Raw genomic sequence first — 26485 nt, 5'->3', positions numbered from 1 at the left:
GGTGCTGTCCCATTGGGAAGTCAATGGTACAGGATGATTTGGGAATGTGTGCAGTTGGTGGGACTGTATCAGGAAGATGTTGGAGATCACGGAGGAAGGAGGAAACAAAATGCAGATATTCAGTGTTTTCAGGGGAGGGGGAAGAAGGGGAAAGTGTGTCCCCCCAGATAAGACTCCCATCCTCCCTGGCCATGGGCCATCCTTCCTTGGGCAGGTGGTACTTTGAGTCCAACCACATCTGGAGGGCCAGAGATGCCTCAACTCAGCATAGAAGGTTCCTCTAGGGCTCAGTGTTACTTGCGAGTTGGTGGAACTGGATCTTAAGGGTTCTTGAGACATTTCCAAGGGATTGTGATTGGTATCCAGACCCTAACACTATAAAGCCAAGGTGTCCCCACTGAGCAGTTTATCAACCCTGCTGGCCGCTGGGGAAGACCTTCTGATGGAAATGGTTTCCCCCAAATTCCTTCCTTCCTTCCTTCCTCCGCTGCTGCTGCCCACACTAAAGGAATGTCTGGATGAAATCCCAGGGATTGTCTGGCTCCTATTACAAAGAGATCCAGTTGATATTCTAGAATAAAGTGTGGCTAAGATTCTGAGTCACAATTGTGGCTGAAAAATACAGCCAGGGAAAATGAAACTGATTTGAAGATTGGTTTCTTCTATTCAGGTGGACACACCGCTGGTTTCATCTTCTTTTCATTCTTTCCCACAATCAGTGTTATTCACCTTTAATACTCACCTATTTCAGTGTCACACATATTTTTATCTTCTGATCTTCAAATGAAGAGAGGTATACAAATTTAATAAATAATTCCCAGTTGGAGCAGAGCTAGAATATCCAGAAGCCCTTGGCCACCCAGGGCAAAGGAGGAAGAACAGTGAGAGAGGCCTGGACAGGGAATCTCCACTAAGAAAAGCCAGTGTCAGGAGGCGGGTGCGAGACCTGGCCGCATATAATTATTATAAAGCATAATTGGGGTGGGTGTCTCAGTCTGGCCTTCCCAGCAGTCAGGCTCCAGCTGCTTTCCTTCTGCATCTCCAGCTCTCTCCATTCAATAATGCAAGGCTGAGAGATGGAGGTCCAACCCCAAGAACATTCTCCAACTGAGCGCTCCTTCAACCGACCACAAGCACCAAGCCTTGTCACTAGACTTATATATGGGTCTCCCAAAATGGTCACTATGCACCTCCTGAGGCCAAAGGGACTGTGCAGGTGATTAATAAAGATCTAGAGGTCGAAGGGGACAAAATGTGGCCCAAGGGGTGGAGGATTATAGTGCAGAGGATGAAGAACTTCATGATGAACTTAGGACCCTGATTAATATTGGCCAGGTTCATGGAACATAGAGCAGCTCCCGTTCCTGTGAGAAACCACTTTTTATAAAACGTAAACCCCACAGTTCAACCGTATTCTAAAATACTGCTGCTTCATTAATGCTTAATTAAGGGTTAGGAAAGGCTGATGATGCATTACCATTATTTAACATTATTTCATCTGTCTTTCCTAAAAATTTGGAACATATGGAGGCCAGGAAAGAATGTACGAGACATCAAAATAAGAGCAGGTGCTAATTGATGTGTGTAATAGTCCTTTGTTCTCTTCCTAGAAAACAAAAAGGATTTTCTCCCTACCCCTCCCCGTTGAAAGAAGACAATGGAGAAGGCAGTCAAAATTCTGGAGGGAATAACGAAGAAACCATATAAATTCATGGAATGTGAAAAGAGAGAGGAGAAACAATTTGAAAGTATGGGGTGTGGGAAGAGTTTCACTGACAGTGGAACACTTGGAAAACATCAACAGACTCACACAGGAGAGAAACCATTTAAATGCACGGAGTGTGGAAAAAGCTTTGGTTGGAGTTCAAACCTTCGTATACATAAACACACTCACACGGGGGAGAAACCATATAAATGTAAGGAGTGTGGAAAGAGCTTCAGTCAGATTGGACACCTTAGAAACCATCAACGAACCCACACAGGGGAAAAACCATATAAATGTATGGAGTGTGGAAAGAGCTTCACTGATAGTGGAACATTTAGAAAACATCAACAGACACACACGGGCGAGAAACCATTCAAATGCATGGAATGTGTAAAGAGCTTCAGTCAGAGTGGATACCTTAGAATCCATCAACGGATTCACACAGGGGAGAAACCATTTAAATGTTTGGAGTGTGGAAAGAGTTTCAGTGCAAATAGAGGACTGAATATTCATCATAAAACTCACACTGGGGAAAAACCATTTAAATGTATGCTGTGTGATAAGAGCTTCACTGTTAGTAGAACTCTTAGAATCCATCATCGAATTCACACAGGGGAAAAACCATATAAATGTATGGATTGTGGAAAGAGCTTCACTTACAGTGAAACACTAAGAAAACATCAACGGACTCACACAGGAGAGAAACCATTTAAATGCATGGAATGTGGAAAGAGCTTTATTGATGGTACAGCACTTAGTATCCATCATCAAACTCACACAGGGGAAAAACCATTTGAATGTATGGATTGTGGAAAAAGCTTCACTTGTAGGGGAACACTTAGAATCCATCAACGGACTCACACAGGGGAGAAACCATTTAATTGCATGGATTGTGGTAAGAACTTCCCTGATCGTGGAACACTTACAGTCCACCATCGAATTCACACAGGGGAAAAACCATATAAATGTATGGAGTGTGGAAAGAGCTTCACTTATAGTGGAGCAGTAAGAAGACATCAATGGACTCACACAGGGGAGAAACCATTAAAATGCATGGAATGTGGAAGGAGTTTTATTGAGAGTAGAGCACTGAGAACCCATTATCAAACTCACACTGGAGAGAAACCATTTAAATGCATGGAATGTGAAAAGAGCTTTATTGATAGTAGAGCGCTGAGAACCCATTATCAAACTCACACAGGGGAGAAACCATTTAAATGCATGGAATGTGGAGCGAGTTTCAGTCAGAGTGCCAACCTGAATGCACATCATCAAACTCACACTGGGGAGAAACCATTTAAATGCATGGAGTGTGGAAAGAGCTTCAGTCAGAGTGGAACACTTAGAAAACATCAATGGACTCACACAGGGGAGAAACCATTTAAATGTAAGGAGTGTGGAAAGGGCTTCACCAGTGTTGGAAATGTTAGAAGACATCAACGGACTCACATGGGAGAAACCATTTAAATGTATGGAGAGTTGAAAGAGTTTCTTTCAGAGTGGAACCCTAATTTCACACACAGGAAACTTAGACGACATCAACTGACTCACTCGGGGACAAGCAAATAATTGTATGGAGTGTGGAAAGAGCTTCAATAGAAGTGGAAACCTTGGCAAACACCAGCAAACTCAAAGAGGGAAAACTACTTACGTATATGGAGCGTACATAGAGCTTCAGTCCTGATGTTCCTACAAAACATCAATGGACTCGCAAGGACAATCCACAAACTGAAAAATCATAAATAGTTTGAATGGAAGGAGTGTGGGAAGTGCTTCAATTGCTTTATATATAGATAATTTTATTAATACTGTATATAATTTTATTTACGTATTGCATTCAAAGATGGAAGCATTCACTTCCAGGTTGTTGGCGTTTGAAAGCCCCAAACGTTCGACTTCCGAAGCGTTCAACAACCAAGATTCCACTGAGAATCCAGCAATAGTGTGTTGTCCAACGATATCCATTCTTTTAACCAACACAAAGAGGCTGCCTCGTAGTAGAAAATCTAGCGGTGCGAAGCCACCTCTATTTTTAGTATCTATCAAAATTTTATACTTTATTCTTGGTGTTTTCCCCCTGCCAGAGTAATCATGAAATATCTCTTTGCCATTCGTTAAAGAAGCTTGTATTATTTTTTCTTGGTATCATTTAGAATAAAAACAGTATCTTAGGTAAAACATTTCTCTTTATGGTTGAAATCCTTTGTAAAAGTGATAGTTTCATCCTCCCGTATATTTCCAAATGTTTTAAACATTTTTTGATACTCTAACGTAATTGGAATATGTTGTAATTCAGTGTTTTTTCAAATAAACCCTTATTTAGTCTCCATCTATACAATGAACTCTTTTCACCCCTCATTATCATCTATGTTGAGTTTTGATCTGATATAGTTCTTGGCTGGATCTCTACAGTCTTTAATCCTGTAGGCAGTTCCTTCAATATCCAGATCATGTTTCTTCTTCCCGCAGAATCCTTTGAATCAGAAGAACATGTTTACTCTTGTTCTAATGGGTGTCTGAATCTCCAAGCATCTGGGTTGGCAAACTAAGGCCCGTGGGCCGGATCAGGCGCAATTGCCTTCTAGATCCGGCCTGTGGACGGTCCGGGAATCGCCGCATGGATTGCCAGCACGCACATTCTTTCCCTCTCCCTCACCCGGCGGCTCTTTTCTCCTCAGGGACAAGCAATCTTGTCACACACCGGGTGCCATCAACGGGGGGAGTCGGCTCACCCGCCTGCCTGCCTCAGCAGGGTGGCTCTGTGAAGGGGGTGTGACGCTGGCTGCCGGCTGCTGCTGAGTTTTCCTCTTGCTGCTCCTCCCTCTCCCTCAGTCTGCCCTTCCTTCCTTTTCTGTGCCCCTTCTCCGTGCCGCTTCCTCACACGCTTTCTTCGTCACCCCCTCCCTCCTTCATTCCTCCCATGGCGTTCAGGCGGTTTGTTTCACTGGCCGCAGCTGCCACTTGCGGGTTGGGAAGCAGCAGCACCGCCAGACTCCCCTTTCTCTTTCCTGGGGGGCCGAGAGATGCTCAGCTGCCCTGCCCCCCCTGGAGGCCTTGGCGGGAAGGGGAATGAGGACCCCAAGCAGGGCTGGGGTGGGGCTGAGGCCCCCCATTCTCCCCTGGCAGGAATCCCTGGGGTCGTGGGGCGCCTGGCTGGGGAAACGGAGAGAGGGAGTCCAGGGAAGGGTTAAAGGAAGGGGAGGAGCCTCGACAGAGACCCCTCCCCTTCCAGCACCCCCGACCCCCCTTCTCCCCCCCTTCCCTGATGACACCACCAGGTTATCTTATTCACTAGGACTCATCTCCATACTTTGGATTGTCCTGAATACCACCATTTGGTAGCCTAGCCCAAACCCAAAAGTCCTGCTAGGATGCATCTTGGCTTGCCTGCTGATGAAACTGAGTGTGTGATGACTGATAATATTGTCATTTATCCGTTTCAGACCCCTAAGTAGTAGCAGCTGCCAGGACATTGTCCTGTTCGCCTCTGTATAGTTCCAGCCTTATTTCAGACAATTTGGTAGATTGCAATCAGGGTGGATTTGATATAAGTCAAATTGATGTCAATCACAATTTACGGTAAATCACTAGTTAGTATGAGTCTATTTAAATCAAAAATTTCTGATTTGGTTACACTATTAGAAATACATATAGACAGATAATTATGTAATCATTCTGAGGTTTAATAAGTTAACTGTCTATATTTGGACAACAGTTCTGCTGTAATTTATTGGAAGGAGAAAAATAATCATTTCCTTAATAACAACTTAAACTATTTAACTAAAACAATAATATTATAGCATGTTGGTAAAAATAGTTTTTTTTATAAAAAACAACCAAGCAGACTGAGTTTTAGCGCACATGAAACACTCAGAACTTAGCATTTCACCACCTCCACTACCAGACACCCCTTTGGACTGGCTTCTGCATTCAGGTGCCTATTCTGTACAATTAAGTGTTAGTGCGGTTGTTGGAACCCAGTGGGATTGGGAAGAGGTTGCCAGCCCTGAAGAGCCTTCAGCGCTTGCCTCAAGTCTGACTTGCACAATTATTACACAAAGACCCCAAGATGTGTGGAGTATTCTGCTCACGAGGTTGCACTTTCATTTTTACTGCTTCACACTTAGCTACTTCTGCAGATCTCTTCCACTGCAAACCATCTGTTCATTGAACCTCTTAGAACTTAGAATTTAAGGGGTTAATTCTGTGTATATACATCTGCAAAGGAACAATGGGATTAAGGTTTTCCCTCAACTCTGTATGTTTATTTTATAACATTTTTCCTGTGAAGAAAAGGCATGTTATCTCTGCAGATACAGAAATTCACACTTTTGAGAATGGCAAAAACAAGCATCTGTGACAATATCTTCTCATTAGAAAAACTTCCCCAAATAATCTTACAGAATTCCCCCACCTCCCGCAGAAGCTGCACACTCTTTAAAGAGCCGCCGCTCTTGGGGGCTTTTCCCTGAGGAGGGAGAAGGGACTGACTGGCTGCGTCAGTCCCTTCTCCCACCTCGTAAAAAAGCTCGCAGGAGCCGCACGCTCCTTAAAGGGTGCGCAGCTCCTGTGGGCTTTTGCGGGAGGTGGGGAATACTCCCAGAGCTTGTCGGGGCTGGCGGGGGAAACCCGGGATGAAGACTCGCTGCTGCCCTGCGGAGGCTTCGCGGGCTACCCCAGTAGCCAGAACAGCTAGAGAGAGCGCGGCGCAGTGCTCCCTCTAGCTGTTTTTGCTTCTGCCTTAGTGGCGCAAAGCCTCCGCAGGGCACCAGGGAGCTCTGCTCAGCGCTCCCTTAAAATAATATTTTTTTTCTTGAATTCCCCCTCTAGAAACTAGGTGCGCCTTATGGAGCGAAAAATATGGTAGGTAGGAGAAAATAACAGAGGCCAACCAGACTATACGGAGAAGCAAAGCGGATAGTAAGCCTGATCTTTATTGCAACAGTGTCCCGCCCTCACCACAACCAGGAGGGAGGTGTGCAAGGCCTTATATAGTCTTTTGAAATTGCCCACCCAAGGGCCCCCCCCCCCAAATATCATACAGAAGGAGACTATCTACAGCAGGAATACATCACAGCAGAAAACCTGTCCTCAAGGATACCTGTTAATGGTCACTAACTGCATTACCTGGGCAGCCTGGCCATTCTTTTGTGATGGTAAATACTTTAGTTCCTGAATCCAGGTCACAGGCCCACCCTGTTCATCCCTCCTTAAGACAGTATTTGTAAGCACAAAGACAATGAGAAGGCTTCCATTTGCCTCCTTTACTGCAGAGGAATATTTGAGTACGTTTCTGAGCACAATTCAAAATGTTGGTGCTGACCTTTCAAGCCCTAAACGGCCTCAGTCCTGTATACCTGAAGGAGCGTCTCCACCTCCATCATTTAACCTGGACACTGAGATCCAGCGCCGAGGGCCTTCTGGCAGTTCCCTCATTGCAAAAAGTGAGGTTACAAGGAACCAGACAGAAGGCCTTCTGGGTAGTGGCGCTTGCCCTGTGGAACGCCCTCCCATCAGATGTCAAGGAATTAAGCAGCTATCCCATTTTTAAAAGACATCTGAAGGCAGCCCTGTTTAGGGACGTTCTTAATATTTAATGCTGTATTGTTTTTAACACTCGATTGGGAGCCGCCCAGAGTGGCTGGGGAAACTCAGCCAGATGGGCAGGGTAGAAATAATACATATTATTATTATTATTATTATTATTATTATTATTAGTCTGTGGTGCTCAATGTTTAGGTATAGTAAATATTAGGATTTAATTAGAACTTGTGTGTTATAATGGAGATATGTTATAAGATAGCCTCAGTGTATTTTCGAAAGGGAGTTATGTAAAGGGTTTTTTGTGTTTGATCGGTGTTTCTGTGTAAATACTGTGTGTCAGACTGAGAATGTCATCAGGAAGGTCTAGGAAATGGTGCACCTGCTTCTGAGCATCAGAAATGAGCATGGAAAGAGTTAATATCATAAACCTACCGGAATCGGCCCCCTCCCTTTGTAACAAGCAGCTGTAGGTCTTTTGGGATTTAATATCAGCTCATGAAAAGTTTGGCACAAGACCCAGAAAGCTGCCTGGCTCCCTCCGTCTGAAGGCGGAGATATGCACCACACGCCATAGTCGAATTCGGCTGGACTTGCCATGGGAAAGCAGAAGGGGCAACCAAGGAAGGGGGAGACGGCCAAAGAAACCTGCTCTCACACAAGTCCCCCCCTGCCAATTCCGTAACATTAGCAAAGCCCAAGTTCAAACACCAGCCCCTATTTAAAAGAGGCCCCCGTAAGGACGACACTGGACTGCCCTTTACGGTTGCCGTAAGTTACTCTTCCAAGTCCCAAAAGCGCGTAGCAACTCCGGTCTATTTTGCAGGGCTGTTGTAACAGGGACACCCTACGCCACCGCCCAGGGCAGCCCAAAGTGACGTATAACCAATCGTTGTTGTTGTTGTTGTTTTCCACGGTGAGACTCCAAGGTCTTCTGTGTCATCTTTCCTGTGCAGTGGACGCTCAGGTTGTGAACGTGATCCGTGCGGGAGGCACATTCACAACCTACAGCGCTGCGTCTGTGCATGTGTGGGTTGCAATTTGGTGATTCTGCACACGCACAAAGCGTGATTTAGTGGTTCTGCACATGTGTGAGCGCTGAAACCCGGAAATAACCCGCAACCCGAAAACGCACAACTCGAAGCATCTGTAACCCGAGGTATGACTATTTTGGAAGGCAGCAAGAAGGCTGTTCTCAGGGCCTGCTCCACCGTGAGGGAAACTGAGGCAGCCCCCTCAGGCAGGAGATGCAGGGAGGGGCAAGGAGGGGACGGAGCAGAGTCCCATTTGGCCAGCCCTGATTTAACCCTCTATCCCACGCATAGGCACCCTAAGGCCTATGGGCCGGAAGTTTAGAAAAACTTTAAAAAGGATAAGAACTCACATTAGGTAGTCAAAAAATAGTAATTGAAACAGTGGTACCTTGGGTTAAGTACTTAATTTGTTCTGGAAGTCCGTTCTTAACCTGAAACTGTTCTTAACCTGAAGCACCACTTAGGTAATGGGGCCTCCTGCTGCCGCTGCGCCAACGGCACACGATTTCTGTTCTCATCCTGAAGCAAAGTTCTTAACCTGAAGCACTATTTCTGGGTTAGCGGAGTCTGTAACCTGAAGCGTATGTAACCCGAGGTACCACTGTATAGGAACTCACATTAGGTAGTCAAAAAATAGTAATTGAAACAAAATGCTTATAAAAAATAAGATAATTATCATTTAGCTCCTCTTACACATTATATCCACATAAGTCAATAGAAAAAGCATAAAGAGATGATGTTCAAGATGTGCCCTTTGGGAAATTATAAATCCTATTATTATTATTATTATTATTATTATTATTATTATTATTACATTCAGGTGGACACACCACTGATTTCATCTCCTTTCTTTTCTTTCCCACAATCAGTGTTATTCACCTTTAATACTCACCTTTTTCAGTGTCACACATATTTTTATCTTGTGATCTTCAGATGAAGAGAGGTGTAACAATTTAATAAATAAATCCCAGTTGGAGCAGAGCTAGAATATCCAGAAGCCCTTGGCCACCCAGGGCAAAGGAGGAAGAACAGTGAGAGAGGCCTGGACAGGGAATCTCCGCTAAGATAAGCCAGTGTCAGGAGGCAGATGCGAGACCTGGCGGCATATAATTATTATAAATCATAATTGGGGTGGGTGTCTCAATCTGGCCTTCCCAGCAGTCAGGCTTCAGCTGCTTTCCTTCTGCATCTCCAGCTCTCTCCATTCCATAATGCAAGGCTGAGACATGGAGGTCCAGCCCCAAGAACATTCTTCAACTGAGCACTCCTTCAACCGACCACAAGCACCAAGCCTTGTCACTAGACTTACCGTATTTTTCGCTCTATAGGACGCACTTTTTCCCCTTCAAAAATGAAGGGGAAATGTGTGTGCGTCCTATGGAGCGAAGACGCCATAGCCCGGCGACCCTCTCCCGGCTGGAGAGGTGACCCGCGGCTGTGGCAGGAACCTCCATAGGCGCGCGTCGCCTCTCCACCCGGGAGAGCGCGCGCGGGGCTAAAGCAGCCCCCCGCGACCCTCTCCCGGCTGGAGAGGCGACGTGCGCCTATGGCAGGAGCCTCCATAGGCGCGCGTCGCCTCTCCACCCGGGAGAGCGCGCGCGGGGCTAAAGCAGCCCCCCGCGACCCTCTCCCGGCTGGAGAGGCGACGCACGCCTATGGCAGGAGCCTCCATAGGCGCGCGTCGCCTCTCCACCCGGGAGAGCGCGCGCGGGGCTAAAGCAGCCGCCCGCGACCCTCTCCCGGCTGGAGAGGCGACGCGCGCCTATGGCAGGAGCCTCCATAGGCGCGCGTCGCCTCTCCACCCGGGAGAGCGCGCGCGGGGCTAAAGCAGCCCCCCGCGACCCCCTCCCGGCTGGAGAGGCGACGCACGCCTATGGCAGGAGCCTCCATAGGCGCGCGTCGCCTCTCCACCCGGGAGAGCACGCGCGGGGCTAAAGCAGCCCCCCGCGACCCTCTCCCGGCTGGAGAGGCGACGCGCGCCTATGGCAGGAGCCTCCATAGGCGCGCGTCGCCTCTCCACCCGGGAGAGCGCGCGCGGGGCTAAAGCAGCCCCCCGCGACCCTCTCCCGGCTGGAGAGGCGACGCGCGCCTATGGCAGGAGCCTCCATAGGCGCGCGTCGCCTCTCCACCCGGGAGAGCGCGCGCGGGGCTAAAGCAGCCCCCCGCGACCCTCTCCCGGCTGGAGAGGCGACGCGCGCCTATGGCAGGAGCCTCCATAGGCGCGCGTCGCCTCTCCACCCGGGAGAGCGCGCGCGGGGCTAAAGCAGCCCCCCGCGACCCTCTCCCGGCTGGAGAGGTGACGCGCGCCCATGGCAGGAACCTCCATAGGCGCGCGTCGCCTCTCCACCCGGGAGAGCGCGCGCGGGGCTAAAGCAGCCCCCCGCGACCCTCTCCCGGCTGGAGAGGCGACGCGCGCCTATGGCAGGAGCCTCCATAGGCGCGCGTCACCTCTCCACCCGGGAGAGCGCGCGCGGGGCTAAAGAAGCCATAGCCCCGCGACCCTCTCCCAGCTGGAGAAGTGACGCGTGACTATGGCAGCAGCCTCTCCGCTGCGCCTTTCCGCTGCTCTCTGACCTGCTCTTTGGGGCTGGTGGTGGGCTTCCCCTCGCCAGCCCCAAAGAGCAGGTCGAAAGGAACCTGAAGCCTGGAGAGCGAGAGGGGTCGGTGCGCACCGACCCCTCTCGCTCTCCAGGCTTCCAAGGTAGCCGCCTGAACGCACCTTAAACGGCACCTTGTTTTAGAGCGGGAAAACAAGAGGGGGAAAATTATCCCACTCCCTGCGCAGCGCCTCCTGCCACTTCGCTGAAGGGGCGCTGGGCAGAGAGCGGAATAATTTTTCCCCCTTGTTCTCCCCCCTCTAAAACAAGGTGCGTCCTATTGTCCGGGGCGTCCTATGGTGCGAAAAATACGGTATATATGGGTCTCCCAAAATGGTCACTATGCACCTCCTGAGGCCAAAGGGAATGTGCAGGTGATTAATAAAGATCTAGAGGTCGGAGGGGAGAAAATGTGGCCCAAGGGGTGGAGGATTATAGTGCAGAGGATGAAGAACTTCATGATGAACTTAGGACCCTGATGAATATTGGCCAGGTTCATGGAACATAGAGCAGCTCCCTTTCCTGTGAGAAACCACTTTTTATAAAACGTAAACCCCACAGTTCAGCCGTATTCTAAGATAATGCTGATTCATTAACAATAATTAAGGGTTATGAAAGGCTGATGATGCATTACCATTATTTAACATTATTTCATTTGCCTATGCTAAAAAATTGGAACATATGGAGGACAGGAGAGAATTTACAAGACGTTAAAATAAGAGCAGGTGTTAATTGATGTGTGTAATATTCCTTTGTTCTCTTCCTAGAAAACAAATAGGATTTTCTCCCCACCCCATTGAAAGAAGACAATGGAGAAGGCAGTCAGAATTCTGGTGGGCCATGTCCAATGGGAATAACAAAGAAACCATTTAAATACATGGAGTGTGAAAACAGAGAACATAAACAATTTGAAAGTATGGAGTGTGGAAGGAGCTTCACTGACAGTGGAAACCTTAGAAAACATCAGTGGTTTCACTCAGGGGAGAAACCATTTAATTGCATGGAGTGTGGAAAGAGCTTCACTACTAGCGGAAGCCTTAGAATTCATCTACGGACTCACACAGGGGAGAAACCATTTAAATGCATGGAGTGTGGAAAGAGCTACAGTCAGAGTGGAGACCTTAGAATTCATCTACGGACTCACACAGGGGAGAAATCATTTAATTGCATGGAGTGTGGAAAGAGATTCACTACTAGCAGAAGCCTTAGAATTCATCTACGGACTCACACGGGGGAGAAACCGTTTAATTGCATGGAGTGTGGAAAGAGCTTCACTACTAGCAAAAGCCTTAGAATTCATCTACGGACTCACACGGGGGAGAAACCATTTAATTGCATGGAGTGTAGAAAGAGCTTCACTACTAGCAGAAGCCTTAGAATTCATCTACGGACTCACACGGGGGAGAAACCATTTAAATGTATGGAGTGTGGAAAGAGCTTCAGTCAAAGTGGACAACTTAGAATTCATCAACAGACTCACACAGGGGAGAAATCATTTAAATGCATGGAGTGTGGAAAGAGCTTCAGTCAAAGTGGACAACTTAGAATTCATCAACGAACTCACACAGGGGAGAAACCATTTAAATGTATGGAGTGTGGAAAGAGCTTCACTATTAGCGGAAGCCTTAGAATTCATCAACGGACTCACACAGGGGAGAAATCATTTAAATGCATGGAGTGTGGAAAGAGCTTCAGTGAAAGTGGACAACTTAGAATTCATCAACGAACTCACACAGGGGAGAAACCATTTAAATGTATGGAGTGTGGAAAGAGCTTCAGTCAAAGTGGAAAACTTAGAATTCATCAACGGACTCACACAGGGGAGAAACCATTTAAATGCATGGAATGTGGAATGAGCTTCACTGAGAGTGGATCACTTAGAAACCATCAACGGACTCACACAGGGGAGAAACCGTTTCAATGCATGGAGTGCGGAAGGAGCTTCAGTAAGAGTGGACACCTTAGAAGACATCAACGGACTCACACAGGGGAGAAACCATTTAAATGCATGGAGTGTGGAAAGAGCTTCACTACTAGTGGAAGCCTCAGAATTCATCTACGGACTCACACGGGAGAAACCTTTTAAATGCATGGAGTGTGGAAAGAGCTTCAGTCAGAGTGGAGACCTTAGAATTCATCAACGGACGCACACGGGGAGAAACCATTTAAATGCATGGAATGTGGAAAGAGCTTCACTGTGAGTGGAAAACTTAGAAGACATCAATGGACGCACACAGGGGAGAAACCATTTAAATGCATGGAATGTGGAAAGAGCTTCACTGAGAGTGGAAAACTTAGACTTCATCAACGGAGTCACATGGGGGAGAAATCATTTAAATGCATGGAGTGTGGAAAGAGTTTCAGTACAAGTGGAGTTCTTACAAAACATCTACAAACTCATACAGGGGAGCAACAATATAAGTCCTAGGGAAGTGGACAGAGGTTCAGTTGTAGTGGAAGTCTTACAAACCATCAAAAGACTTCGAGGGGTAAGAGCTGTAATAGTGGAAACACCTTCAGGCCATCAATTAACTCAAAGAAGAGAAAGGATTTAGACAGAAGGAGTGTTCATCCTGCTTTGGTTATTATGCAACACTTTTTAGAGTGTAGGACCTGTTTCTCTCCAAGTTGACACTTTTTTTTTAATAGCTTTTATTTTGCTTAAACAGGTACATATAAATATAAACAGCCAAAAATTACAAAGGAAAATTCCTTAATAGTAATTGGGGGGGGGGACTACAAAAAATATTGAAGTACATGACACAGAACACAAGCAACTATGGGAAAGATAAAAGAAAAGAAAAACAGAAAAAAAAGAAAAAGAAAAAGGAAGATGAGCCAAAGCAGGAAAGCTCATCTATTGTACACTGCCGTCAAACTCAACAGATCATTATTCTTATCAATTAACTCTATCTGCATTCCAAAGGTATCTTGGTATCAGGGAACATTTCTCTATGTGGTATCATTCTAAACATAGCCAGATCTTTCTTGCTGAGCCCTTGTCCCCTAAATAATTATTTAAACATTCCCATTCTTCTTTCACCAATTTTTTAGGTTTATCTCTTATTGCATCTGTCAGCTTTGCGAGCTCCAAGTACTCGGACAATTTGACTACCCATTCCTCTTTAGTGGGTATATTTTTATCTTTCCCGTGTTTTGCCACTATCCCTTGCTGCTGACGTTGCATACATAAATAGCCTAGTTTTGTTTTTGGGAATATTATCTGAAACCATTCCTAGTAAAAATTCTTCCAGTTTCTTGCTAAATGTAGTTTTTATCAATCTCTTTATCTCTTCATAAATCATGTTCCAAAATATTTGTATCTCTAGACAGGACCACCACATATGGTAGTATGTTCCTATCTGTTCCTTACATCGCCAGCACTTATTATTATTTGATTTATTTATTTTTGCAAGTTTTACAGGGGTCAGGTACCACCTGTAGTACGTTTTCATAAGATTTTCCCTTATAAGGAGACAAGCCGTGAATTTTATATTTTTAGTCCATAATTTGTTCCAAATATTGGGTTTGATCGTATGTCGCAGGTCCCTCTCCCATTTTACTGTAATTTCTTTGATATCTTCCTCCTTTCTATGCCAATTCAAAAGTAGTTTGTACATTTTAGAAAGTGTCTTTTGATTATTATATAAAATATCCTTCTTTAGATAGGATTTTTTTTGTCAAATCCTTTGGTTCTTTTATCCTTTTCAAGGGCGGCTTTTAATTGATAATACTCCAGCCAGGTTATTCTCTTCTGTTTCAATTCGCCTAGGTCCTTTATTTTCGGATCACTACTTGTTTCCTCTACTAAATCCTTATATGTTAGCCAATCGCTGTTCATATTCAGCCTGTGGACCGACATAGATTCCATTGGTGACAGCCACCATGGTGTTTTGGTTACTGCTGATTTTTTACTCCTCTCCCATATTTCATATAATGCCCTTCTCACAATATGATTTAAAAATCTTTTTTTTTTAAATTATGTTTATTAAAATTTTCAAAAAAGAATACAAAGGAAAACAGAAAAGAGAAAAAGAAAAAAAGGAAAAAGAAGAGAAAAAGAAAAACGGCAGTTTAAAAAGTTTACCGTAATTACATTCCATACCCAATTTCCTTGACTTCCCCACACCTTTGTGAGATTTAACTTTGTTATAGCCTATGTAGCCATGCCACCCGTACACAATATCCCATCCCTCCAGATCTAGGACTTCCGTGTTTTTAATTACTATCCATTCCTTAATCCATGGCCAGCACACTGCCTCAAAGTACAGTTTAAGGTCAGGGACCGTGAAGCCTCCTTTTTCCTTCAACTCTGTTAGTAGCTTAAATTTTATGCGTGGTTTTTCCCCTTGCCAAATAAACTTGGCAAGGTCTTTCTGCCAATCCTTAAAACACGTTACGCCTCTAATTATAGGTATTGTTTGGAACATAAAAATCATCTTTGGCAATACCATCATTTTAACTGTGGATATTCTCCCCCACAGGGACAAATTGAATTTTCCCCAAGTCTCTAATTCTTTTTTTATTTCCTTCCACTTCTTCTCATAAGTGTCCTTATATAAGTTTATATACTTTCGTTCACATCAATAACAGGAAATCAATCTTAAACGCATGCAGCGTATGTGAGCTTTTGTTGTTTGCATGTAATGTTGTCTAGACATGTATTTAAATAATGAAGGTAACATTTCACAATAGTAAGTAGAATATAATATTTAATGTGAATCTGTAGTGTTGCTTCTGAATGAGGAGTGAGCTGGTTTTGGTGTTTGGTGGAGGGAGCTGGAAATGTTTGTATCTGGGAATGGAGAGTTGCTCAAAGTGGAGCTGAGACTGGTGGTGTTGCTTTGGAAGCAGAGTTAGACTAATATTATAGGAACAGCAGCATAACTCCCATTGTTATAGTTGCAATAGTGGAACCATGAAGACACAGAAAGATTGAAAGCACCTACTTATATGCCAATGGGACACGGGTGGCGCTGTGGGTAAAAGCCTCAGCACCTAGGGCTTGCCGATCGAAAGGTCGGCGGTTCGAATCCCCGCGGCGGGGTGCGCTCCCGTTGTTCGGTCCCAGCGCCTGCCAACCTAGCAGTTCGAAAGCACCCCCGGGTGCAAGTAGATAAATAGGGACCGCTTACTAGCGGGAAGGTAAACGGCGTTTCCGTGTGCGGCTCTGGCTCGCCAGAGCAGCGATGTCACGCTGGCCACGTGACCAGGAAGTGTCTCCGGACAGCGCTGGCCCCCGGCCTCTTGAGTGAGATGGGCGCACAACCCTATAGTCTGTCAAGACTGGCCCGTACGGGCAGGGGTACCTTTACCTTTACTTATATGCCGAAGGTAATCTTGAAACCCTGATCTATTCTTTTGATTTATAGATGCATTATGTCAGATATAATGTGTATAGATATATTTGGTGGCAGGAGAAATAAAAGGGGCATTCCCTGGCAGAACCAGGAAAGGCTCTGTTCCCAGCTGCACGTCTTGCATGAGGAGGGAAGGGGGCACAGGCAAGAAGGGGCCGTACCAGAGCATCTCAGAGCAATGTTGGGAGGGGGGCACACGGTGACGCAAGTGTGTGTAGAATGCTATCCCCAATATGACGCAGGCGAGAAATAATATGGATGAGTATAATGTGGAAGGAGGTTCCGGTAGGTCCCAAACCCAGAGTGCTAAGGGTCAGCTTCCTCCAATTCCACCAGCTGCCCCAAGGCACGATCCACCTCTGGGCCCTGAGGGTGGAAAGCCTCCGTGCACTTTTGCAACTGGACATGATCCGAGGGAGTCCTCCTGCCAGCAGAGCACAATGCATACTATTGATGTCATTATCTTATTGTTGCTGTTGCCATCATGGACTGGCTGGATGCAGAGAAGGGGGGGAGACCCTTCTTTTTGCTCTCCTAAATCTTCCACCATTCCTGCTTCACTGGATTCCATGAGTTCTATTTTTATTGGGGGGGGGGGGGCTTTCTCTATCCTCTTTCTCCATTCTATCTGACATGTCCTTCCTTCCTCGTCTTCTCTCCAAACTGAAAGGTCCCAGATACTGAACTGTGCACAGTACTCCAAATGTGTTCACACCATAGATCTCCATAAATAATTTCCATTCCTCCTTAAGGAGCAGATATGGGTTTGTTATGTGTCACATGTCGGTTTACATTCCGGCACAGTATGCTGGGAACTTCCGTTGTGTGTATAGCTTTTGCTTTTCTCTGTCTCTCTGAGAATACAAAGAGAGAGACGGAGTGTTTCTTTGTCCTGATTTATGATTAATAAATCCGTAGTTGTAGTATGCTTCCACAAGCCTCACGCCTATTCTGTGTCCGCAGTTCGCTCTGGTGATATAGTGTGCCCTGGCTTCGAAGCCTGGGTCGCTGATTTACATTGGAGTAGAGGCTGATGGGTCTTCGCAGCGGGACGGCTGGAAGGAGATGACCCACCTGGGGCTAGCCAGCTGGCCTTGCGACCCTCTGCATGCCAACAAAATCTGCACTACAACCATTAGGAGAGTGGCAGGTGTGTTTTCAATCGGTTCCCTAAACATCCCCAGCGTGAGATTTGCAGTTTCCCGAGCCAGTGCACACAGGGTCAACAATTTCCCAGAGTTACCTAACATGACCCCAAGGTCTCACTCCTGGTCCCTCACCTCCTCCTCAAACAGATTCCTCACTGGCCTTGCAGACAACTTCATTGTCCAGAAAGTGGGAGAAGCAACAAGAGGAACAGCCATTTTAGATCTGGTCCTAACCAATGTTGATGACCTGGTTAGTGGGGTAGAAGTGGAAGGATCTTTAGGCGCGAGTGATCATGCTCTTCTGAAGTTTACTATACAGCGGAAAGGAGCAGCCAAGCATACTAAGACTCAATTTCTCGACTTTAAGAAAGCCGACTTCATAAAACTTAGGAAAGTGCTGGGTGAGATCCCATGGACAGTAATACTAAAAGGAAAGGGAGTTCGTGATGGCTGGGAGTTTGTTAAAGAGGGAGATAGTAAAAGCACAACTTCAGGCAATACCAATGAGACGGAAACATGGAAGGTGCCTAAAGAAGCTAGGGTGGCTATCTAAAGAACTTTTAACTGAGTTAAGATTAAAATTAAAAAAGGATGTGTACAAAAAATGGAAAAGGGGGGAAACCACCAAAGAGGAATTCAAACAAATAGCCAGCACGTGTAGACACAAAGTCAGAAAAGCTAAAGCACAGAATGAACTCAGGCTTGCTAGAGAGGTTAAAAGCAACAAAAAAGGCTTTTATGGGTATGTTCGTAGCAAAAGGAAGAACCAAGAAACAGTGGGGTCACTCAGAGGAGAAGATGGTGAAATGCAAACAGAGGACACAGAAAGGGCTGAACTCCTCAATGACTTCTTTGCCTCAGTCTTCTCCGATAAAGAAAACAATGCCCGACCTGAAGAATTTGGAGCAAATGATTCAGCAGAGGAAACACAGCCCAGAATAACTAAGGAGATAGTACAAGAATACTTGGCTAGTCTAGATGTATTCAAGTCTCCAGGGCCAGATCTAATAGTATTAAAAGAACTGGCAGATGTGATTTCAGAACCACTGGCAGTTATCTTTGAGAATTCCTGGAAAACAGGCGAAGTCCCGGCAGACTGGAGGAGGGCAAATGTTGTCCCTATTTTCAAAAAGGGGAAAAGAGAGGACCCAAATAATTACCGCCCAGTCAGTCTGACATCAATACCAGGGAAGATTCTGGAGCAGATCATTAAGCAAACAGTCTGTGAGCACCTAGAAAGGAATGCTGTGATCACCAATAGTCAGCATGGATTTCTGAAAAATAAGTCATGTCAGACTAACCTGATCTCGTTTTTTGACAGAATTACAAGCCTGGTAGATGAAGGGAATGCAGTGGATGTAGCCTACCTTGATTTCAGCAAGGCATTTGACAAGGTGCCCCATGATATTCTTGTAAAGAAGCTGGTAAAATGCGATCTTGACTATGCTACCACTCAGTGGATTTGTAACTGGCTGACTGACCGAACCCAAAGGGAGCTCATCAATGGTTCCTCTTCATCCTGGAGAAGAGTGACCAGTGGGGTGCCACAGGGTTCTGTCTTGGGCCCGGTCTTATTCAACATCTTTATCAACGACTTGGATGATGGACTCAAGGGCATCCTGATCAAATTTGCAGATGACACCAAACTGGGAGGGGTGGCTAACACCCCAGAGGACAGGATCACACTTCAAAACGACCTTGACAGATTAGAGAACTGGGCCATAACAAACAAGATGAACTTTAACAGGGAGAAATGTAAAGTATTGCACTTGGGCAAAAAAAAATGAGAGGCACAAATACAAGATGGGGGACACCTGGCTTGAGAGCAGTACATGTGAAAAGGATCTAGGAGTCTTGGTTGACCACAAACTTGACATGAGCCAACAGTGTGACGCGGCAGCTAAAAAAGCCAATGCAATTCTGGGCTGCATCAATAGGAGTATAGCATCTAGATCAAGGGAAGTAATAGTGCCACTGTATTCTGCTCTGGTCAGACCTCACCTGGAGTACTGTGTCCAGTTCTGGGCATCACAGTTCAAGAAGGACACTGACAAACTGGAACGTGTCCAGAGGAGGGCAACCAAAATGGTCAAAGGTCTGGAAACGATGCCTTATTAGGAACGGCTAAGGGAGCTGGGCATGTTTAGCCTGGAGAAGAGGAGGTTAAGGGGTGATATGATAGCCATGTTCAAATATATAAAAGGATGTCACATAGAGGAGGGAGAAAGGTTGTTTTCTGCTGCTCCAGAGAAGCGGACATGGAGCAATGGATCCAAACTACAAGAAAGAAGATTCCACCTAAACATTAGGAAGAACTTCCTGACAGTAAGAGCTGTTTGACAGTGGAATTTGCTGCCAAGGAGTGTGGTGGAGTCTCCTTCTTTGGAGGTCTTTAAGCAGAGGCTTGACAACCATATGTCAGGAGTGCTCTGATGGTGTTTCCTGCTTGGCAGGGGGTTGGACTCGATGGCCCCTGTGGTCTCTTCCAACTCTATGATTCTATGATTCAATCTGGCCAGTCCCCACGCAAAAGAATAAATGGAAACGTATCAAAAAGGGCAGCATTTGGAAACCACTCTGGGTCCTTTGGCCTCCTGCTGGCAGAACTGCCTGAACTGCTGGCTCCGCACATGGGAGCAGAGTAGGACTTACTTCTGAGTAAGCAGGCATCGGATGGAAAATTGTGTATCAATAAGGCTTTTGGCCGTGAATTTATACCTACAGCTAAAAGGAAAAAAGAGAGGAGGTTCTTCATGCAGGCCCCAAACTAGACCCCAAGCAGCTATTTAAGGACAGTGAGGGAAGAATTATTAGTTTGGAAGTGACATTGGCAGGAAGGAAGAACAGTCCTGGTGGAAGAATTATACACAGCAAATGGGAAGAAAACAGACTTTTACATACTGTATGGGATGCAGGCAGTGGTGAGGGGCTTTTTATACAGTCTTCTTTCTAAAGAAGCAGAGAGAAGCTCCAAAAGCAAGATATATGAGCAGAAATCAGGGCGAATGAGAATAAATCCACTAATAAAGCAGGGAGCCCGGGGAATCTGCCTCCTTGGCGCCTGAAACTGAGGCTCGGCTCAGATTTCCCAGGGCGGGAAGTTGGGAAAAGGCGGGAAAAGTCGTTGAGGGGAAGAAGCAGCGGGGGGAGGGGCTCCTCCTCTCTTCTCCCTCAGAGACACAACGGGGACCCTCTTGGGAGGGGAGCAGAAAGGGGTCTCTCTCTCCCCCCTCACAACCCCATTGCATTCCTCTCATGGCGGAAGGGGACCCCACCCTCTCCCTGCCTGGCGAGGGGGCAGCCGGGCCAAGGGGGTCTCTGGGCGCAGGAGAGCCTGTGGGGAGGAGGGGGGAGAGGAGAGGAAAGGAAGCGCCCCTTCTCTCTCAGGCAGCCCCATGTCTCTTCCCACCCCCAGGGGCTGGGTCCATCTCTGGGCTTCACCGAGGGGAGGGACCCCCCTTGGCTTCCCTGGCTCAGCCCCTCCCCCACTCTCCTGACCCACAGGGGGAGGGGCAGCCCTTCCCTCCTTCTCATTCAGCCTCTCCCCTCCCAACCTCCCTGTTTGCAGATTGAAAACCACGTCCTTCTCTCCTCGCAAACCAAGGTCACCCCCAGATATGATGCCCCCCCGCAGCCATCTCGCCCCCCTGCTGTGGGGAGGAGGAAGGAGGGGGGCCAGGTCCCCATGGAGCCCCCAGAGGCAGCGCCGTCCCGTCCTCTTCCCATCCCAACACAGGGAGAGGCTGCTCTATGGACGTAGCTCTAGGGGCAAGCGCATCCCAAAAGGAGCCGGATGTGTCGCTGGGAAATGCGCCGGAAGTTTCCAGCCGGAAAAGGAGAGGGGCGTCGCTGAAGAGCCCCCGTCGCCGCCGCCCTTTCTATTGCAGACAAGGAAAGCGGACTAATCCGGAGCAAGGGAGGCGGAGGACCAAGAGGTAGAGGGGGGAAATAGAGGGGGGGATAAGAGGGGAGGACAAAGAGACCCCCCCAAGGAAAGCGCCCTCCCTGGGGCCCGTCGACAGGGGCCCCGATCCAGGCCCCGACCCAGGTGGGAAGGGGGGACCCAACACCTGCAGGGCTGGCCTTGCAAGATCTCCTGGGCAGCAGCAGCACCGCCAGACTCCCCTTTCTCTTTCCTGGGGGGCCGAGAGATGCTCAGCTGCCCTGCCCCCCCTGGAGGCCTTGGCGGGAAGGGGAATGAGGACCCCAAGCAGGGCTGGGGTGGGGCTGAGGCCCCCCATTCTCCCGGCTTCCCCCTGGCAGGAATCCCTGGGGTCGTGGGGCCCCTGGCTGGGTCCCCGAGAGACCAGCTGAGTTTGTTCTGGGGATAAGCTTTCGTGTGCATGCACACTACTTCAGATTGGACAGTTTTCTACCTGAAATTTGGGAAACACTTTCTCTTTCCTCTCAATAATATCTCTTTCAAACTGAACTTTCAGTCAAAAAACCTCTCCCTTCATCTTGTCCAAACAAGATGATTTGATGGTATTGAAACCAATCCGCCACCACACCTCCCACCTCATCCTGTTTATTCAGTTTTATTTCTTCTTCCAAAAAGTCCAAAAGATCTCTGTAAGTTGCCCATTGCTTCTTCCGTATTGCATTTTAAAAAAAGCTGTTGCTTTTGTGGGTGGAAGCCAAAGAGGTGTTTTTCTTTCCAGCAGATTATTATATTTATCCCATACTGTAAAAAAGATTTTCTGAATAACCTGATTCATAGAGCTCTTGTTTTTTTAGTTTTATCATGCTATAAATAAGCGTGCCAACCAAACATATTCTTACGACCTTTGTTATAAGGAAAACCTGCTCCTTTTCCCTTATGGGGTATCCAAGAGCCCATATAGTCCTTAAGTGGGTTCCATATTGGTAGGAGAAAATAACAGAGGCCAACCAGAGAATATTGAGAAGCAAAGCGGCTAGTAAGCCTGATCTTTATTGCAACAGTGTTCCCCCCTCACCACAACCAGGAGGGAGGTGTGCAAGGCCTTATATAGTCTTTTGAAATTGCCCACCCAAGACCACCCCCCAAATATCGTACAGAAGGAGACTGTCTAGAGCAGGAATACATCACAGGAGGCAGTCTACAGCAGAAAACAGTCCTGTATACCTGAAGGAGCGTCTCCACCTCCATCGTTCAACCTGGACACTGAGATCCAGCGCCGAGGGCCTTCTGGCGGTTCCCTCATTGTGAGAAGTGAGGTTACAGGAACCAGACAGAGGGCCTTCTGGGTGGTGGCGCTTTCCCTGTGGAATGCCCTCCCATCAGAGGTCAAGGAAATAAGCAGCTATCTTATTTTTAAAAGACATCTGAAGGCAACCTTGTTTAGGGAACTTTTTAATATTTAGTGCTGTATTGTTTTTAACACTCGATTGGGAGCCGCCCAGAGTGGCTGGGGAAACTCAGCCGGATGGGCAGGGTATAAATAATAAATTATTATTACTATTATTATTATTATTAGTCTGTGGTGCTCAATGTTTAGGTATAGTAAATATTAGGATTTAATTAGAACTTGTGTGTTATAGCAGGGATATGTTATAAGATAGTCTCAGTGTATTTTAGAAGGTATAGGAAGGTCTAGGAAAGGGTGCACCTGCTTCTGAGCATCAGAAATGAGCATGGAAAGAGTTAATAACATAAAACTACCGGAATCTGCCCCCACCCTCTGTAACAAGCAGCTGTAGTTCTTTTGGGATTTAATATCAGCTCATGAAAAGTTGGGCACATGACCCAGAAAGCTGCCTGGCTCCCTCCGTCTGAAGGCGGAGATATGCACCACACGCCATAGTCGAATTCGGCTGGACTTGCCATGGGAATGCAGAAGGGGCAAGCAAGGAAGGGGGAGACAGCCAAAGAAACCTGCTCTCACACAAGTGCCCCCCCTGCCAATTCCGTAACCTTAGCAAAGCCCAAGTTCAAACACCACCCCTATTTAAAAGAGGCCTCCGTAAGGACGACACTGGACTGCCCTTTACGGTTGCCGTAAGTTACTCTCTAGGGACGTGGGTGGCACTGCGGGTTAAACCACAGAGCCTAGGGCTTGCTGATTAGAAGGTTTTAATCCCCGTGACGGGGTGAGCTCCCGTTGCTCGGTCCCTGCTCCTGCCAACCTAGCTGTTCGAAAGCAGGTCAAAGTGCAAGTAGATAAATAGGTACCACTCCAGCGGGAAGGTAAAGGGGTGAAGGGGGAATGTCACCTTCCTGCCCCGGAGGGCTTTTTCGGAGGTGGGGGTGGGTCTCTTTCCCTGCTGTCTCCGGGGATCGAACCTGGGACCTTCTCAGGAAAGAATCAAGAAAACGGAGCTTGTTTGGAAGGAGAAGTTGTCTGTCCTGGGAGGGAGGGGCCACTCATTCCTCCCCTCCCCGGGTCAGTGAGCTCTGCTTCCTAGAGAGGCAGGGAGGTTTGGAGGGGGCCAAGGGGGGAGGGGAGGGGCCTGATCCACATTCCCAGAAGAGGAGCAGCTCTGCTGAGGAGGAGGGAAAAGAGGTGCGAAATATATCTATATATTGGGGGGGGTAGACTGGGGAGTCCATGGAAGGGTTAATGGGGGCGAGAGAGGCCGGGATGGAGACCTCCCCCCCTCCAGGCTCCCTCCTGGGATGGGGAGAGATTTGGCAGGAAGCCTGAGCCGGCCAGGGGGGCCTCTGGGGAAAGGGGAGCGGAGGGAGGAAGGGGGAAAAGTGTGTCCCCCCCAGATAAGACTCCCATCATCCCTGGCCAGGGAATATGAAACTGATTTGAAGATTGGTTTCTTCTTTACACATTATTATTATTATTATTATTATTATTATTATTATTATTATTTTACATTCAGGTAGACACACCACTGGTTTCATCTTCTTTCTTTTCTTTCCCACAATGGATGTGTGTTGTTGTTTAGTCGTTTAGTCGTTTCCGACTCTTCGTGACCGCCTGGACCAGAGCACGCCAGGCACTCCTGTCTTCCACTGCCTCCCGCACTTTGGTCAGACTCATGTTTGTAGCTTCGAGAACACTATCCAACCATCTCGTCCTCTGTCGTCCCCTTCTCCTTGTGCCCTCCATCTTTCCCAACATCAGGGTCTTTTCCAGGGAGTCTTCTCTTCTCATGAGGTGGCCAAAGTACTGGAGCCTCAGCTTCACAATCTGTCCTTCCAGTGAGCACTCAAGGTTGTGTCATCTGCATATCTGAGGTTGTTGATATTTCTTCTGGAGATCTTAATTCCGGCTTGGGATTCATCCAGCCCACCTTTCGCATGATGAATTCTGCATATAAGTTAAATAAGCAGGGAGACAATTTACAGCCTTGCCGTACTCCTTTCCCAATTTTGAACCAATCAGTTCTTCCATATCCAGTTCTAACTGTAGCTTCTTGTCCCACGTAGAGATTTCTCAGGAGACAGATGAGGTGATCAGGCACTCGCATTTCTTTAAGAACTTGCCATAGTTTGCTGTGGTCGACACAGTCAAAGGCTTTTGCATAGTCAATGAAGCAGAAGTAGATGTCCTTCTGGAACTCTCTAGCTTTCTCCATAATCCAGCGCATGTTTGCAAGTTGGTCTCTGGTTCCTTTGCCTCTTCTAAATCCAGCTTGCACTTCTGGGAGTTCTCGATCCACATACTGCTTGAGCCTTCCTTGTAGAATTTTAAGCATAACCTTGCTAGCGTGTGAAATGAGTGCAATTGTGCGGTAGTTGGAGCATTCTTTGGCACTGCCCTTCTTTGGGATTGGGATGTAGACTGATCTTCTCCAATCCTCTGGCCACTGCTGAGTTTTCCAAACTTGCTGCCATATTGAGTGTAGCACCTTAACAGCATCATCTTTAAAATGTTAAATAGTTCAGCTGGAATATCATCACTTCCACTGGCCTTGTTATTTGCAGTGCTTTCTAAGGCCCATTTGACTTCACTCTCCAGGATGTCTGGCTCAAGATCAGCAACCGCACTACCTGCGGTGTACGAGACATCCATATCTTTCTGGTATAATTCCTCTGTGTATTCTTGCTACCTCTTCTTGATGTCTTCTGCTTCTGTTAGGTCCTTTCCACTTTTGTCCTTTATTATGGTAATCTTTGTACGAAATGTTCCTTTCATATCTCCAATTTTCTTGAAGAGATCTCTGGTTCTTCCCATTCTGTTGTTTTCCTCTATTTCTTTGCATTGCTCGTTTAAGAAGGCCTTCTTGTCTCTCCTTGCTATTTTTTGGAAATCTGCATTCAATTTCCTGTATCTTTCACTATCTCCCTCGCATTTTGCTTGCCTTCTCTCCCCCGCTATTTGTAAGGCCTCGTTGGACAGCCACTTTGCTTTCTTGCATTTCCTTTTCATTGGGATGGTTTTAGTTGCTGCCTCCTGTATAATGTTACGAGCCTCCATCCATAGTTCTTCAGGCACTCTGTCCACCAAATCTAAATCCTTAAACCTGTTCCTCACTTCCACTGTGTATTCATAAGGGATTTGATTTAGACTGTATCTTACTGGCAAAGTGGTTTTTCCTACTTTCTTCAGTTTAAGCTTGAATTTTGCTATAAGAAGCTGATGATCTGAGCCACAGTCAGCTCCAGGTCTTGTTTTTGCTGACTGTATAGAGCTTCTCCATCTTTGGCTGCAGAGAATATAATCAATCTGATTTCGATGCTGCCCACCTGGTGATGTCCATGTGTAGAATAGTCTTGTGTTGTTGGAAAAGAGTGTTTGTGATGACCAGCTTGTTCTCTTGACAGAACTCTATTAGCCTTTGCCCTGCTTCGTTTTGATCTCCAAGGCCAAACTTGCCAGTTGTTCCTTTTATCTCTTGCCTCCCTACTTCAGCATTCCAATCCCCTATAATGAGAAGAACATCCTTCTTTGGTGTCACTTCTATAAGGTGTTGTAAGTCTTCATAGAATTGGTCGATTTCAGTTTCTTCAGCACCCGTACTTGGTGTATAAACCTGGATTACTGTGATGTTAAAAGTTCTGCCTTTGATTCATATCGAGATCATTCTATCATTTTTGAGATTGCATCCCAGTACAGCTTTCGCCACTCTTTTGTTGACTATGAAGGCCACTCCATGTCTTTTACGGGATTCTTGCCCACAGTAGTAGATATGGTGGTCATCCGAACTGAATTCGCCCATTGCC

General features: G+C 46.7%; 3 protein-coding genes across 10 annotated transcripts in view; all 3 read left to right on the top strand.

Annotated features, from left to right (window-relative positions):
* Nucleotides 1-4036, top strand: part of LOC310756861 (uncharacterized protein) — a 30156-nt gene extending 26120 nt beyond the window's left edge. For all 3 annotated transcript variants that reach the window (XM_083601729.1, XM_083601730.1, XM_083601731.1), the window contains one exon: nucleotides 1622-4036. In XM_083601729.1, coding sequence (XP_083457855.1) covers nucleotides 1658-3172 — 1515 coding nt within the window. In that variant the 5' untranslated portion in view covers nucleotides 1622-1657 and the 3' untranslated portion in view covers nucleotides 3173-4036. The remainder of the gene's footprint in view (nucleotides 1-1621) is intronic.
* The window catches only part of LOC310756688 (uncharacterized protein), a 73261-nt gene that overhangs the window by 7519 nt on the left and 39257 nt on the right, over nucleotides 1-26485 (top strand). For 2 of the 6 annotated variants that reach the window (XM_083601270.1, XM_083601265.1), the window contains exon 1: nucleotides 20823-21320. The exons of 2 other annotated variants lie outside the window; for them this stretch is intronic. The gene's annotated coding sequence lies outside the window, so the exon portion shown is untranslated. 2 more of the 6 variants (XM_083601266.1, XM_083601263.1) reach the window with 2 other exon arrangements.
* LOC310757006 (uncharacterized protein) lies at nucleotides 6700-13003 on the top strand. Its single transcript, XM_083602083.1, has 2 exons — nucleotides 6700-8405; nucleotides 11645-13003. The coding sequence occupies exon 2, from the start codon at nucleotides 11725-11727 to the stop codon at nucleotides 12961-12963; it is 1239 nt and encodes a 412-aa protein (XP_083458209.1). The 5' UTR covers nucleotides 6700-8405; nucleotides 11645-11724; the 3' UTR covers nucleotides 12964-13003.

This window comes from Podarcis filfolensis, assembly GCF_964270895.1.
Source record: "Podarcis filfolensis genome assembly, chromosome: 2".
Classification (NCBI taxonomy): Eukaryota; Metazoa; Chordata; class Lepidosauria; order Squamata; family Lacertidae; genus Podarcis; species Podarcis filfolensis.
The sequence above is the reverse complement of the archived record's forward strand: the minus strand, read 5'-3'. Positions and strand labels throughout refer to the sequence as shown.

What these genes read in the sequence shown, in the direction of transcription:
- LOC310757006 (XM_083602083.1), top strand. Translation starts at nt 11,725, where the DNA reads ATGGGAATAACAAAGAAACCATTTAAATACATGGAGTGTGAAAACAGA.